The sequence below is a fragment of the Leguminivora glycinivorella genome, chromosome 19 (genome assembly GCF_023078275.1).
Source record: "Leguminivora glycinivorella isolate SPB_JAAS2020 chromosome 19, LegGlyc_1.1, whole genome shotgun sequence".
Classification (NCBI taxonomy): domain Eukaryota; kingdom Metazoa; phylum Arthropoda; class Insecta; order Lepidoptera; family Tortricidae; genus Leguminivora; species Leguminivora glycinivorella.
This window is the reverse complement of record NC_062989.1, coordinates 6,162,390-6,174,778: the sequence shown is the minus strand read 5'-3', so window position 1 is coordinate 6,174,778 and position 12,389 is coordinate 6,162,390. Positions and strand designations below refer to the sequence as shown.

The 12,389-nt window shown below is 38.6% G+C and overlaps 1 protein-coding gene across 2 annotated transcripts in view; it reads left to right on the top strand.

The window, feature by feature from the left end:
- The window catches only part of LOC125236370 (histone-lysine N-methyltransferase SETD1-like), a 44,151-nt gene that overhangs the window by 2,712 nt on the left and 29,050 nt on the right, over positions 1–12,389 (top strand). For both annotated transcript variants that reach the window (XM_048143153.1, XM_048143152.1), the window contains exons 3-5: positions 8,250–8,499; positions 9,302–9,478; positions 10,718–10,883. In XM_048143153.1, coding sequence (XP_047999110.1) covers positions 8,250–8,499; positions 9,302–9,478; positions 10,718–10,883 — 593 coding nt within the window. The remainder of the gene's footprint in view (positions 1–8,249; positions 8,500–9,301; positions 9,479–10,717; positions 10,884–12,389) is intronic.

The following is a 12,389-nucleotide window of genomic DNA, read 5'->3' as shown; positions in this document are numbered from 1 at the left end:
TATTATCATCTACAGTCTATAACATCAACATGAATGACATTTCACTCCGTACAACACCAGTCACCAGCGTGTCCGTGTGAACCTCCCCATTCAGTATATAACATCACATATTCACCTGAATGACATTTCCCTCCGAACATCACTAGTCACTAGCGTGTCCGTGTGAACCTACCCATTCAGTATATAACATCACATATTCACCTGAATGACATTTCACTCCGAACATCACTAGTCACTAGCGTGTCCGTGTGAACCTACCCATTCAGTATATAACATCACATATTCACATGAATGACATTTCACTCCGAACATCACTAGTCACTAGTGTGTCCGTGTGAACCTCCCCATTCAGTATATAACATCACATATTCACCTGAATGACATTTCACTCCGAACATCACTAGTCACTAGTGTGTCCGTGTGAACCTCCCCATTCAGTATATAACATCACATATTCACATGAATGACATTTCACTCCGAACATCACTAGTCACTAGTGTGTCCGTGCGAACCTCCCCATTCAGTATATAACATCACATATTCACCTGAATGACATTTCACTCCGAACATCACTAGTCACTAGTGTGTCCGTGTGAACCTCCCCATTCATTACATAACATCACATATTCACCTGAATGACATTTCACTCCGGACATCACTAGTCACTAGTGTGTCCGTGTGAACCTCCCCATTCAGTATATAACATCACATATTCACCTGAATGACATTTCACTCCGAACATCACTAGTCACTAGTGTGTCCGTGCGAACCTCCCCATTCAGTACATAACATCACATATTCACCTGAATGACATTTCACTCCGAACATCACTAGTCACTAGTGTGTCCGTGTGAACCTCCCCATTCATTACATAACATCACATATTCCCCTGAATGACATTTCACTCCGAACATCACTAGTCACTAGTGTGTCCGTGTGAACCTCCCCATTCAGTATATAACATCACATATTCACCTGAATGACATTTCACTCCGAACATCACTAGTCACCAGTGTGTCCGTGTGAACCTACCCATTCAGTATATAACATCACATATTCACCTGAATGACATTTCACTCCGAACATCACTAGTCACTAGCGTGTCCATGTGAACCTACCCATTCAGTATATAACATCACATATTCACATGAATGACATTTCACTCCGAACATCACTAGTCACCAGTGTGTCCGTGCGAACCTACCCATTCAGTATATAACATCACATATTCACCCGAATGACATTTCACTCCGAACATCACTAGTCACTAGTGTGTCCGTGTGAACCTCCCCATTCAGTATATAACATCACATATTCACCTGAATGACATTTCACTCCGAATATCACTAGTCACTAGTGTGTCCGTGTGAACCTTCCCATTCAGTACATAACATCACATATAATATCTATTACAGATTCAATAATATAGACAATACTGTTTCAAGATAAACTAGTATCACAAAAACTTTTCCATTGCAAAAATATAATTATTAATACATTGTATACTATTAACTTTAACTTTCCTTTTTTTATAAAGTAACATTTATCATATAATAAGCCATACAATATTATTCACTTATTGGCCGAAACTGACCCATTACCACTGCAATCATAACATAAATTGTCAAAATGCATTTTGTCAAAACACAGCCATTGTTCTGATGTGATTGGTCCCTATTTACATGTTCAATAATTTCTTTATATCTAAATTTAAAGCAGCTTGTTTTAATTCTGAACAAAACAAATTGAATGTCCAATTTTGTTGATGCATTCTTCAAAACAAATAAAATATTTCTATTTCTAATAAATAAATAAATACTATTTAAAAGTTACTGGTTACATTTTGTGAGTCAGTTTGAATTAACCTTACATCTTTAATCTGACATATTGTAGGTTGTAAGTATCTTGAGATAGAGTGTCATGACCTATTCCATATGTATATATTACTGTTAAGTATATCTTTACTGTAACAATCTAAAATACCTATTTTTCACTGTTTTCTTTTTTTTAAATGTCACATACAATAAAATTGTTATCATATTTTATATATTTTTGATTTTCAAACAGTTCGGGTTCAATTTGAGATAATTCAGAGTCAACTAATCGAAACAGGACATTTAATGCACTACCAGTTTTAATATTTACTATTTGTGGTCATTCAGTGTAATTTTGTCATACATACATACATACCTTTTTATTTTATTTTACTTATTATATTATACCTATTCTCAACAACATAAGCTCAATGTTGCCTTCTACTGAATCACTTTTTACAATTTGCACTTATCAATTTCAAGTACTTGTTTTTCATTGTTGTCTTTCTTCTTAAATGTACATTTTTCATCAGTATGACCAAATAGTTTACAAATGGTACATTTAATAATGGGTTTAGTACATTCTAGAACTCTGTGCCCCTTTTCTTTACAGTTGAAACAAAAAAAAATGTTTTCTGCACCTTTAGTTCCTGGTGTTGGTGTTTGTCCCAATCCATTTACTTTATTAAACATATAGGCACCCCTAGTTTTAAGTATATCAACATTTTCTGTGCAAACATCTTTAAGATATTTTAAGAGGTCTTCAGGTTGAGAAAATCGGGCAGATGAAGCACCTGCTCGAATCGTGCGATCATCTATTCCTAAAATTATACAGTCTACTGCTTTCTTACCAGAAATGTCACAAGCATTAAGCAGCATTAATTTTTCCATAAAATAACTGTCTAAATTTTCGCCATATTTTAACCGTTTTTGTAACATTTTTGTTAAGAGCACCCCATAATTAGTTTCTGTGGGAAAAGCCTTTTTTAAAAGTGTTTGCCATTCTGCCCAAGTGTGTAAGATGGAAGCCTGACCTTGATACCAAACCTTTGCACTTCCAACTAGCTTTGGAAGTGCATAATGAATAATATGAACTTCATCCCAACTATAGATCTTCGTACACTCATCAACTTTCAATATCCATTGATCAATGCGATTGTTTTTTAATGCTGGATCAAATTCTGGTATTATTGTCATATTGCTATTGAAAGTTGATGGTATGTTGGGTTTTACAATTGTTTGTAACAACTGGGATATGTCTCTTAAGTTTAACAGCACATTTGGAGGTAACATACTACTCTGACCTTCTGTTTGAGGTTTCTGTTGTCCATTAAAAATTCCCATAGGCACATCATTGGAGTTAGCACCACTATTAACACTATTACCACTGATCACCACTCGACTAACATCACTAATTTCACTAAGTATCGGCGCCGTGTTCTGCGCAGACACTATGTTGGACAACGGTGGTTGCAGTAGAGGTGTGGACGAAGTATGCGGCTGTGGCAATGCTGAAATTGCTGGCAACGATTCCAACATTGGTGTTTGTTGTTCCACTGACGCCGTTGATCTTTGATGTATTGACGGCGTTCTCGTTCGTGTCCTACGACTCGATGACGTGTGCCGGCGACTACGACGTCTATATTTTCGAGTCTTGCTCCCTGTATTTCTGTGTTTGTGAGCGTGTTGATCTTCCAAACAAGTCGAAGTAGTAGACGTCTCGGAACTTGAGCAACGAATTCGCTTTTTAGTTCTCTTGCGATTACGGCCCATTTTACGACTTGTCACTTCTGATAATAGAATATATGGAAAACACATACATACATACATACATACATACAATCACGCCTGTTTCCCAGAGGGGTAGGCAGAGATCACGGATTTCCATTTACTACGATCCTGACAAACCACTTTCGCTTCACACACTTTCATAACGTTTCTCATACACGCTCGTCGGTTTCGAGTACTTCTGACCTGGCCTTTTTGCAATATTTCCCCGATTTGATCAAGAAAAGTTCGCCTAGGTCTTCCACTACCAACTGACCCTTTCACTCCTTTTTCATATACTTTCTTCGTTAATCTCCTCTCATCCATCCTCTCTACATGCCCAAACCACCTTAACATACCCATCTCAATCTTTGTCACCACATCTACATCCACTCCACACTTCTCTCTTATCACGCTATTTCTGATCCTATCACTCAACTTTACACCAGCCATGCTTCTTAACGCTCTCATTTCCACGGCATTCACTTGACTTTGAAGTCTTTTCTCCCATACCCAACTTTCACTACCATACATAAGTGTAGGCACCAAAACTCCTCTATGCACTGCCAGACGTGCTTTTTGCGATACTTTCTGGCTGCCCATAAAAGCGTTTAGTGCTCCATTCACTCTATTCCCAGCATTCACTCTCCTTTCAATATCTTTTCCATGTTTACCGTCCCTTGTAAACGACGTTCCCAAATACACAAACTCTTTCACTTGTTCCAAACTTTCATTATCGATCTCAATTTCGCAATCTGTCATAATCTCATCTCTTTCAAATACCATTACTTTCGTCTTACTGACATTCATTCTCATTCCTTTCCTCTCGAAGGATGCATGCACTCTTGTTACCATCAGTTGTAACTCCTCGGCCGACGACGCAAGTAATACTAGGTCATCGGCATATAGGAGACATTTGACCAGTAACCCTTCCATTCTCAACCCACAATCATAATCTTTCAGATCTTGCAAACAACTATCCATGAATAAATTAAACAGCCACGGCGACGCTACACATCCCTGTCTAACACCCTTTTCGATGCTAAACCACTCAGTGTATGACCCGTTTATTCTCACGCAAGCACTGGAATCCTCATAAAGAGATTTCAGTGCTTGAACGAGTTGACTGCCTACTCCATACATGGACACTACCGACCACAATTCATTCCTCATCACTCTATCATACGCCTTTTCCAAGTCCACGAAAGCGCAATAGACCTTTTGACCTTTGGCCAAAAACTTTTCGGCTATGCATCGTAAGGAAAAGACTTGATCCGAACATCCCATACCCTTTCTAAATCCCGCCTGTGCATCCCACACTTTCTCGTCGGTTACTCTCACTACTCTCTCAATCAACACTTTCGCATACAGTTTTCCGACGATGCTGAGTAAGCTAATGCCCCTGTAGTTTTTGCAGTCCAGTCGTGAGCCTTTTCCCTTGTAAAGAGGAACGATGACGGCCTTGCACCAGTCCTTAGGTACCCGGCCGGTACTGAAGCACAAATTGAAAAGGCGATACAACTGACTCGCTACAATGCCCTGTCCAGCCTTCAGCATCTCGGCGGAGACCTTGTCATATCCTGCAGCCTTACCTGATTTCATACCTTTCAATGCTTTCACAATCTCATCCATGCTAATTTCATCCATTGATAAGTTTCCATTCAAACCTGAGGTTAGCATATTTGCTTCCTCCCTTTCAAACAGGCTTTCAAAATACTCCTTCCATCTCTTTAGAATACATTCTTCCCCATTCAGCAAACTTCCATTCGAATCTTTCACCGATTTTAGCTCAGAGTCTGAACTCTTACCTCTGGCTAGGCGAACGGATTTCCAGAAGAACTTTATGTTCGTCTGAAAATCTTGCGACAATCTTTCATCCATTTGATCATTAAGTTCATCTTTCTTTCTTTTAACTAATTCTTTCACACGCACTTTCATACTTCTATAGTTATCCTTCGCTACATTCACCTCATCAAAAGAGGCTTTATGGGCTCTTTGATTAGCTCGTGCTGCTAACCAATCCCGCCATAGCTTCTTCTTCTCACATACCGCCTCTTGCACTTCCTTATCGAACCACATATTCTTCACCTTTCCTCCTTTGTTCCTTTTACTCACACCACACACTACCCTAGCCACACTTACAACTTTATTTTTAAAGTTGCTCCATAATTCATCAATCTCATCTATATCATCCAAACTTTCAAACTCATTCTTCAATTTACTGACGTACTCTTCACTTGCGCTTTCTTCTTGCAAACATTCCACTTTTATTCGGTCTAAAACGCTAGGGGCCGCACGAGGTCGTGATCGCCACCCTTTGAACAGACCACTTATTCGGCACATTACCAGGAAGTGGTCAGTATGGATACCTGACCCACGATACACCCTAGCGTCCAGAACATTCTTCTTCATTCTATCATCCACGATTATAAAATCAATCATACTTTTCCTCACGTTCTCTGCCTCTCGAGTGTACAAATGTATCCATTTGTGAGCAAACATTGTGTTTGCCACACAAAGGTTCCACTCGAGGCAAATCTCTAACAAGTTCCTTCCATTCTCATTCACTCTATCGTCGCCATGCATACCTAGAACCCTTTCACACCCAACTCTCTTGACTCCTACCCAACTATTAAAATCACCTAACATTATTATCCTTTCATTATCCTTGCACACTCTTAAAACGTCTCTCACTTCGTCCCAAAACATTCGCCTTTCATCCTGTGTATGCTGGGAGTTTCCCGCTCCATGATCTACAGGAGCGTAAACCCCGAGCACAAATATCCTTATCATGCCCACTTTCATTCTAATCCATATCAACCTGGGACTTACGCACTCAAATTCATTTACACATTCAGCCATCCTAGCGGAGAGTATGACACCGACTCCCTTACTGGCTCGATCTGAGCTTGGCACCCCCGACCAGTACGCCGTGTAAGCCCCATGTGTGGTGGTGTCACATCCCTTCCGCTTTGTCTCATTCACACAAAGGACATCGATCCTTCTTTCTTCCATCATCTGCAAAACCTCATTACATTTCTCATTCATTCCTCCTCCAACATTCAATGTAGCAAAACGGCTCTCCGTGAGCCGCTTCTCGCCCTGTACACTGTTACACTGTTTTATAATCAATATTTATTGAACAAAAGTAGGTATAATATAGGTTTAACAATATTTAGACAACGAAATCTTTGTAACACAACCGGCGTTTTTCTTTCCAAAGCAAAACCTGCCATCAACAACTGTCAGTGTCACGCCTCTTCAAAAACCGCGGCAAAATCTTTGACTCACTTGTCATTATTAAAAAAAACCAAACTAAATGTGCGTTCGAAAATTCATATTACATTACTATTGGCTAAAATATCGTTTATAATCCGTAATATCTAATAGGACATAATTGTAACTTAAGCTGTTATTTGCAGTTTTTACCTCCGAAACTAAGTTCGTTAATTGTATTAATATTCCACACTTTTTTACCTCTTTCGCTAATATACCAAATACTTCTGACTTTTTTCTGAACTTATGTGCGAAATGTCATTTGATATTTGCCAGTCGCTTTTCGGTGCAGGAAAACATCGTGAGGAAACCGGACTAATTCCAATAAGTCCTAGTTACCCTTCGAGTTGGAAAGTAAGAAGGCAGTCGCTTTCGTAAAACTAGTGCCTACGCCAAATCTTGGGATTAGTTGTCAAAGTGGACCCCAGGCTCCCATGAGCCGTGGCAAATGCCGGGATAACGCAAGGAGGATGATGAATGGGGATGGCACGGAACGAAAGCAACTTTCTGATTCCTGTGCAAACCAAAGTACCAGCTGCTCCGGAAGAAATACTGAAGTCAATATTTTGCCGGTGCACTACAGATTGTAGTAGTGGTAGATGTGGGTGTGAGAAGGCCTTTATATACAGCTAATTGTATTGTGACCTGTTGTGTGAATGCATTTATACAGCATCGTAATACAATCATGTTCTTGAAATACATATTTTACACGTTTACCACATACATTTGTTGTTTCATTTCGTTTTAAAGTCGTATAATTATTCAACGGTACATGACCCAGAAGCAAATGTACACATATTATGAAAGGTATTTGAATTATCTACAAGATTTTTTCAGAAAACTTTTGTCTAAAATAAAGATTTTGCAAGATATGGAGCAATGTATGAAGCAAAAAGTAGGGGGGAAACGATTTTTAAAAAATTAACAGTATTTAGGAGCTCATACCTAGATAATGGTTGAGAATAGAAAAAAAGTTTCTAGATCAAAGTTATAGAGAATTTTATAAGCTTTCAAGGTTTAGAAAAAAAAACTTCGTATGACGCATAGTTTTTGAAATATGAGCAAAAAACCAAAAAATGGGACCTTTTTTCATCCCCCCCTCTTCGAGCTCACGTCCAAAGTCCGAGGACTTTTAGTATGTATGTCTCCTGACTACCCCTAACAACATCCCGTAGTGAAACTTTCTGCTTTCGGCCATTCCACCTAGACCCCCCTTTTGAGCATTCATTGACTGATCTAATAATATGTTTTGAATGTGATTTATTTTGATTTTTTTTTTAATTTAATTTACTTCCCAATAAATTTATATATTCTATACATGTAGTACTGTTATTTAGAAACACTTCATTTGTTAGACTACTTTTAAAAATCTCATAATTTATTTTGTTGCAGGTTTAAAATAGACAAAAATTATGTTGGAACACCTCCCCAACTTGAAGTTACTCTAGCCAATTTAAATGACAATATTGACAAAGCGTTTCTCTCTGACATGATGAACAAAGTTGGGCCTTACGAAGAATTAACTATATTTTACCACCCTGTCACAAACAGGCATCTGGGATTTGCTAGAATTGTCTTCCAAGATGTTAAATATTCTAAGATATGCATTGAGAAGTATAATGGAAAATCAGTTATGGGTCAGGTATGATATATTACTTTTACTATATTAGTTTGATAAATAATGCAAAAAAAGATTTGAATGGCAGATTTTCATAAATTCAATGCACTTTATTGTTGAATTAGACAAAAAATTGTGTGAAAAATCTCACTCAATTTAGTAATCAACTACATGAATATCTAGCTTAATGTTAGACATGTTTATTAGTTGCAAGCGCGGATCCAGCTTCGTGCCCAGGGGGGGGTCACGTGGTAAAGGCCCAGGGCCCCAGGGGGGGGGGTCACGTGGTCTATTTGTATGGCTAACTTAGGCTTGTTGCATGAGTTGCATCTCATTTCTACATGTTCCCATTGTCAGTTACTAAATTATTAAGTTTTATAATTTAACTTTTTTTTTTTTTATATCATGGCTTTTACTCCTCGCTATTTTGAGCCAGGTGGATTCTGCCAATGTCGTGGTGACTTATAATTTAACTTACATACATACATACATACATACAATCACGCCTGTATCCCATAAAGGGGTAGGCAGAACACATGAAACTACTAAAGCTTCAGTGCCATAATTTAACTTAATAAACTTTTTTCTGTATTGACATAAAAAGAAGTTGGTCACTTTCTGTACACCTCAACTGCTGTCTATAAAATCCAATTCATGCATGCAATTTTAATCTGATTCTCAAAATATTTCTTTTGTGAATTTGAAACTATGTTTGTAATGAATTTAAAAGTAAAATTTTGAAATAATTTATTTCTTAAGTGACTTGGGTCAGGATAGTTATGGCAATTAGTTGTTGTTATCATAATAATTAAAAACAAATTGTCAGGTATTGGATGTATTCCACGATCCGTTTGGCAAGCGATGCCAGGAGATGTTTGAGGACAAGACGATGGAGAAAAAGCCTCAGCCATTACCAGTGCAGCCCCCACTCGAGGATGCGAGGATAGCGAAGGTCGACCCGGCACTAAGCAAGCGGTTAGAAGATACCAAGCTTACAGACAAGGTAGTGTGAAATTTAGTGTTTCATTGTCGTATTTCTGATGGGATGGGGGCTGTTTAGCTGTCAAAAAGATTACCATAAATATTTACTCCCAAATTTTTTGTATGCCGAAGGTATTATTTTTTATAAAATGTTCTTTATTCTTCAAAAATCTGTAGAACCAAAAGGTTGCAGTAGCTTTAACTATTTATTTATTTTATTTATTTAGCCTTCTTTCCACATTTTTGTCTTTTTACTTTTCATTTAATTTGTCTTTTAGTTATTTGTGGTCCCTGATAGGGTAAAGGCCTCCTCCAAGCTTTGCCATTTTTCTCTATTCTGAGCGGTGTCCATCCAGTTCCTTCCTGCTACCTTTACAATGTCGTCAACCCATCTTTTGCGTGGTTTCCCATCCTTCCTCTTACCAGTGGGGCCTGGCCATCTGGTTGCATGTAAAGTCCATCTCTTATCTTGGTATCTCGCCAAATGTCCAGCCCATTTCCATTTTTGCGATAGTGCATGTTGAAGAGCATCTGTCAGCTTAGTTTTCTTCCTTATTTCTTCATTTCTAGTTTTCTGGATCCTCCTTAACTTCAAGATGCTCCTTTCCATTGCATGTTGACATGCGAGAATTTTGCTCTTTACCCTCTTGGTGTACACCCATGTTTGGCTGGCGTAAGTGAGGCTGGGTAGGATGCAGGAGTCCATTATAATTTTCTTCAGTTTCAGGCCATAGTTTCCCTTTAAAATCTCTTTTTGAGCCCAGCTTTAACTATAGCACAGTATAATAAAGAGTACTATCGTACAGTATGGCCACTCTCGCTCCAGTCCGCCCACCTGTCATATTTCACTTACCGCCTGTCAAAAACGCGGTCGACCCGTGAGACCTGTCATATTTCACTCATACAAGCATAGCACGCATTCACCTACACGATCTTAGACTGTGTGCTAGGAATGCCCGTCTTTCATTATATTTGATCGCCAGTGTCCGAGGTGTGGCTATAGTGAAGGTATCATCTTAGAAAAACTATGTATGGTTTCCATAGTTAGTTATTTTAAGAACCATGGTCCGTCATTCGTGATTTCTGGAAAATCACCCTTTACAAATTGCCTTTCGCTAATCTTTCCAATTCAATTTAAGGTGCATATAGGAGTTCTTCTTATTATTAATTAGTCATCCATAATATTTTATGCAGAGCGAATTTTTTTTTAATGTTGAATTATGATATAAATAAACCAAAATATCTCGATCCAATATTCCAGGTTGACCACATGAAAGACTCATTCCCCCGGAAAGAGACGGAGCATAGCGATAGCAACCAGCGGTGGTCCGACGATGAAAGGCACGAACATCGGCATCGGCACCGCAGCAGGGCGAGCGGGACAGGGATAGAGACCGCGATAGGGACCGAGACAGGGACAGAGATAGGTATGTTTGATACTCTTTATGTGTTCTCTTATTGGCTACGAGCGTACGAGCGAAATGCTGTAGTTGAGTTTAGCCCCAGAGGCACGAGCACCGTCACCGCAGCAGGGGCGAGCGGGACAGAGATAGGAACCGAGACAGGGATAGAGATAGGTATGTCAATGTTCATATACTTTCACATAGACGTCAATAGCAACCAGCGGTGGCCCAACGATGAAAAGGTACGAGCCCCGGCACCGGCACAGCAGTAGGGAGACAGGGATAGAGACCGCAATAGGAACCGAGACAGGGATAGCGATAGGTATGTCAATGCTCATATTCTTTTTGCAGTATTTGCTACGAGCGAAATGGTCCAGGTTGAGTTTAGCCCTTAGCACATAGATGTTAATAGCAACCAGCGATGGTCCAACGATGAGAGGTACAAGTATCAGCACCGGCACCAGGGCCGAGCGAGACAGGAATAGAGACCGCGATAGGGACAGAGACGGGATAGGGACAGAGACAGGGATAGAGATAGGTATATCAAAGTTAATTTACTTTTTCTATGGCTGTAAGCGATCGATGGCTAGCAAAATGTTGGTGGTTGAACGTAGGCCTTTTCCAGGCATAGTACGATATAATGACAACGTACAGGCTAATAAAATTTTAGTATTACTAATCCCATTTAAGGTGCAAATTAAATTGGACGTAGTTACGCAGAAACGTTCCATTCCACATGAAATTGTCATTAAGTTTTAGAACTTGTATGAAAAACAAAAGTCTTTCATTTCAATGACAATTGCAGATGGATTGGAACGTTTCTGCGTAACTACGTCCAATTGTACTTGCAATAAATATGACTTTTCTTGAAATGAAGACTTTACATTGGAATATCTGTTTTGTGTATTGCGATCTGGAAAAGGGCAAAAAAAATGATCATTTATATTGAATACTGAATTAATTTTAAGAAATAATTGATTGTATTGGTGAAATGAAAATATTTTCTTTTTCGCAAGCCGACGATGCAGAAGGAAATGTAGAAGAAGGTATTATTTTAAGATTCTTTTGCGTTATCGATTTTGCCTGTGACGCGTAAAAAATATTGTAGGTAGTATGTGATGCGCAAACTTTAAATTTTTTTGGATTATATTTTGCTTCTGTACGTAAGTTAGATGACATTAGTTAGAAAAATAAGTACAGCATAAATCGTGTATTGGTTGCGTTTATGACGATATGACAATAATATAATGAATTACACTTATATTTACTGGGATTATAGACCGTGATTACCTTTTAATTGAAAAAGGTAATCACTTATATTGTCCGTGAATCATTTGAATTACTCTACTTGAATCTTCATAGAGAAAGACTTGAGAACTTGATTAAACATCTTAGAAGCCATAAACCGAACCTATTTGCTACAGTAGATGTCCTGCATGTGCCTCTGAATTGCTTACTGTTTGTTGTAAGACAGATTTTCTACAGAAATGATAAATGGGTGAATCAACTTTTTCTTGCTTGTTATTGCCA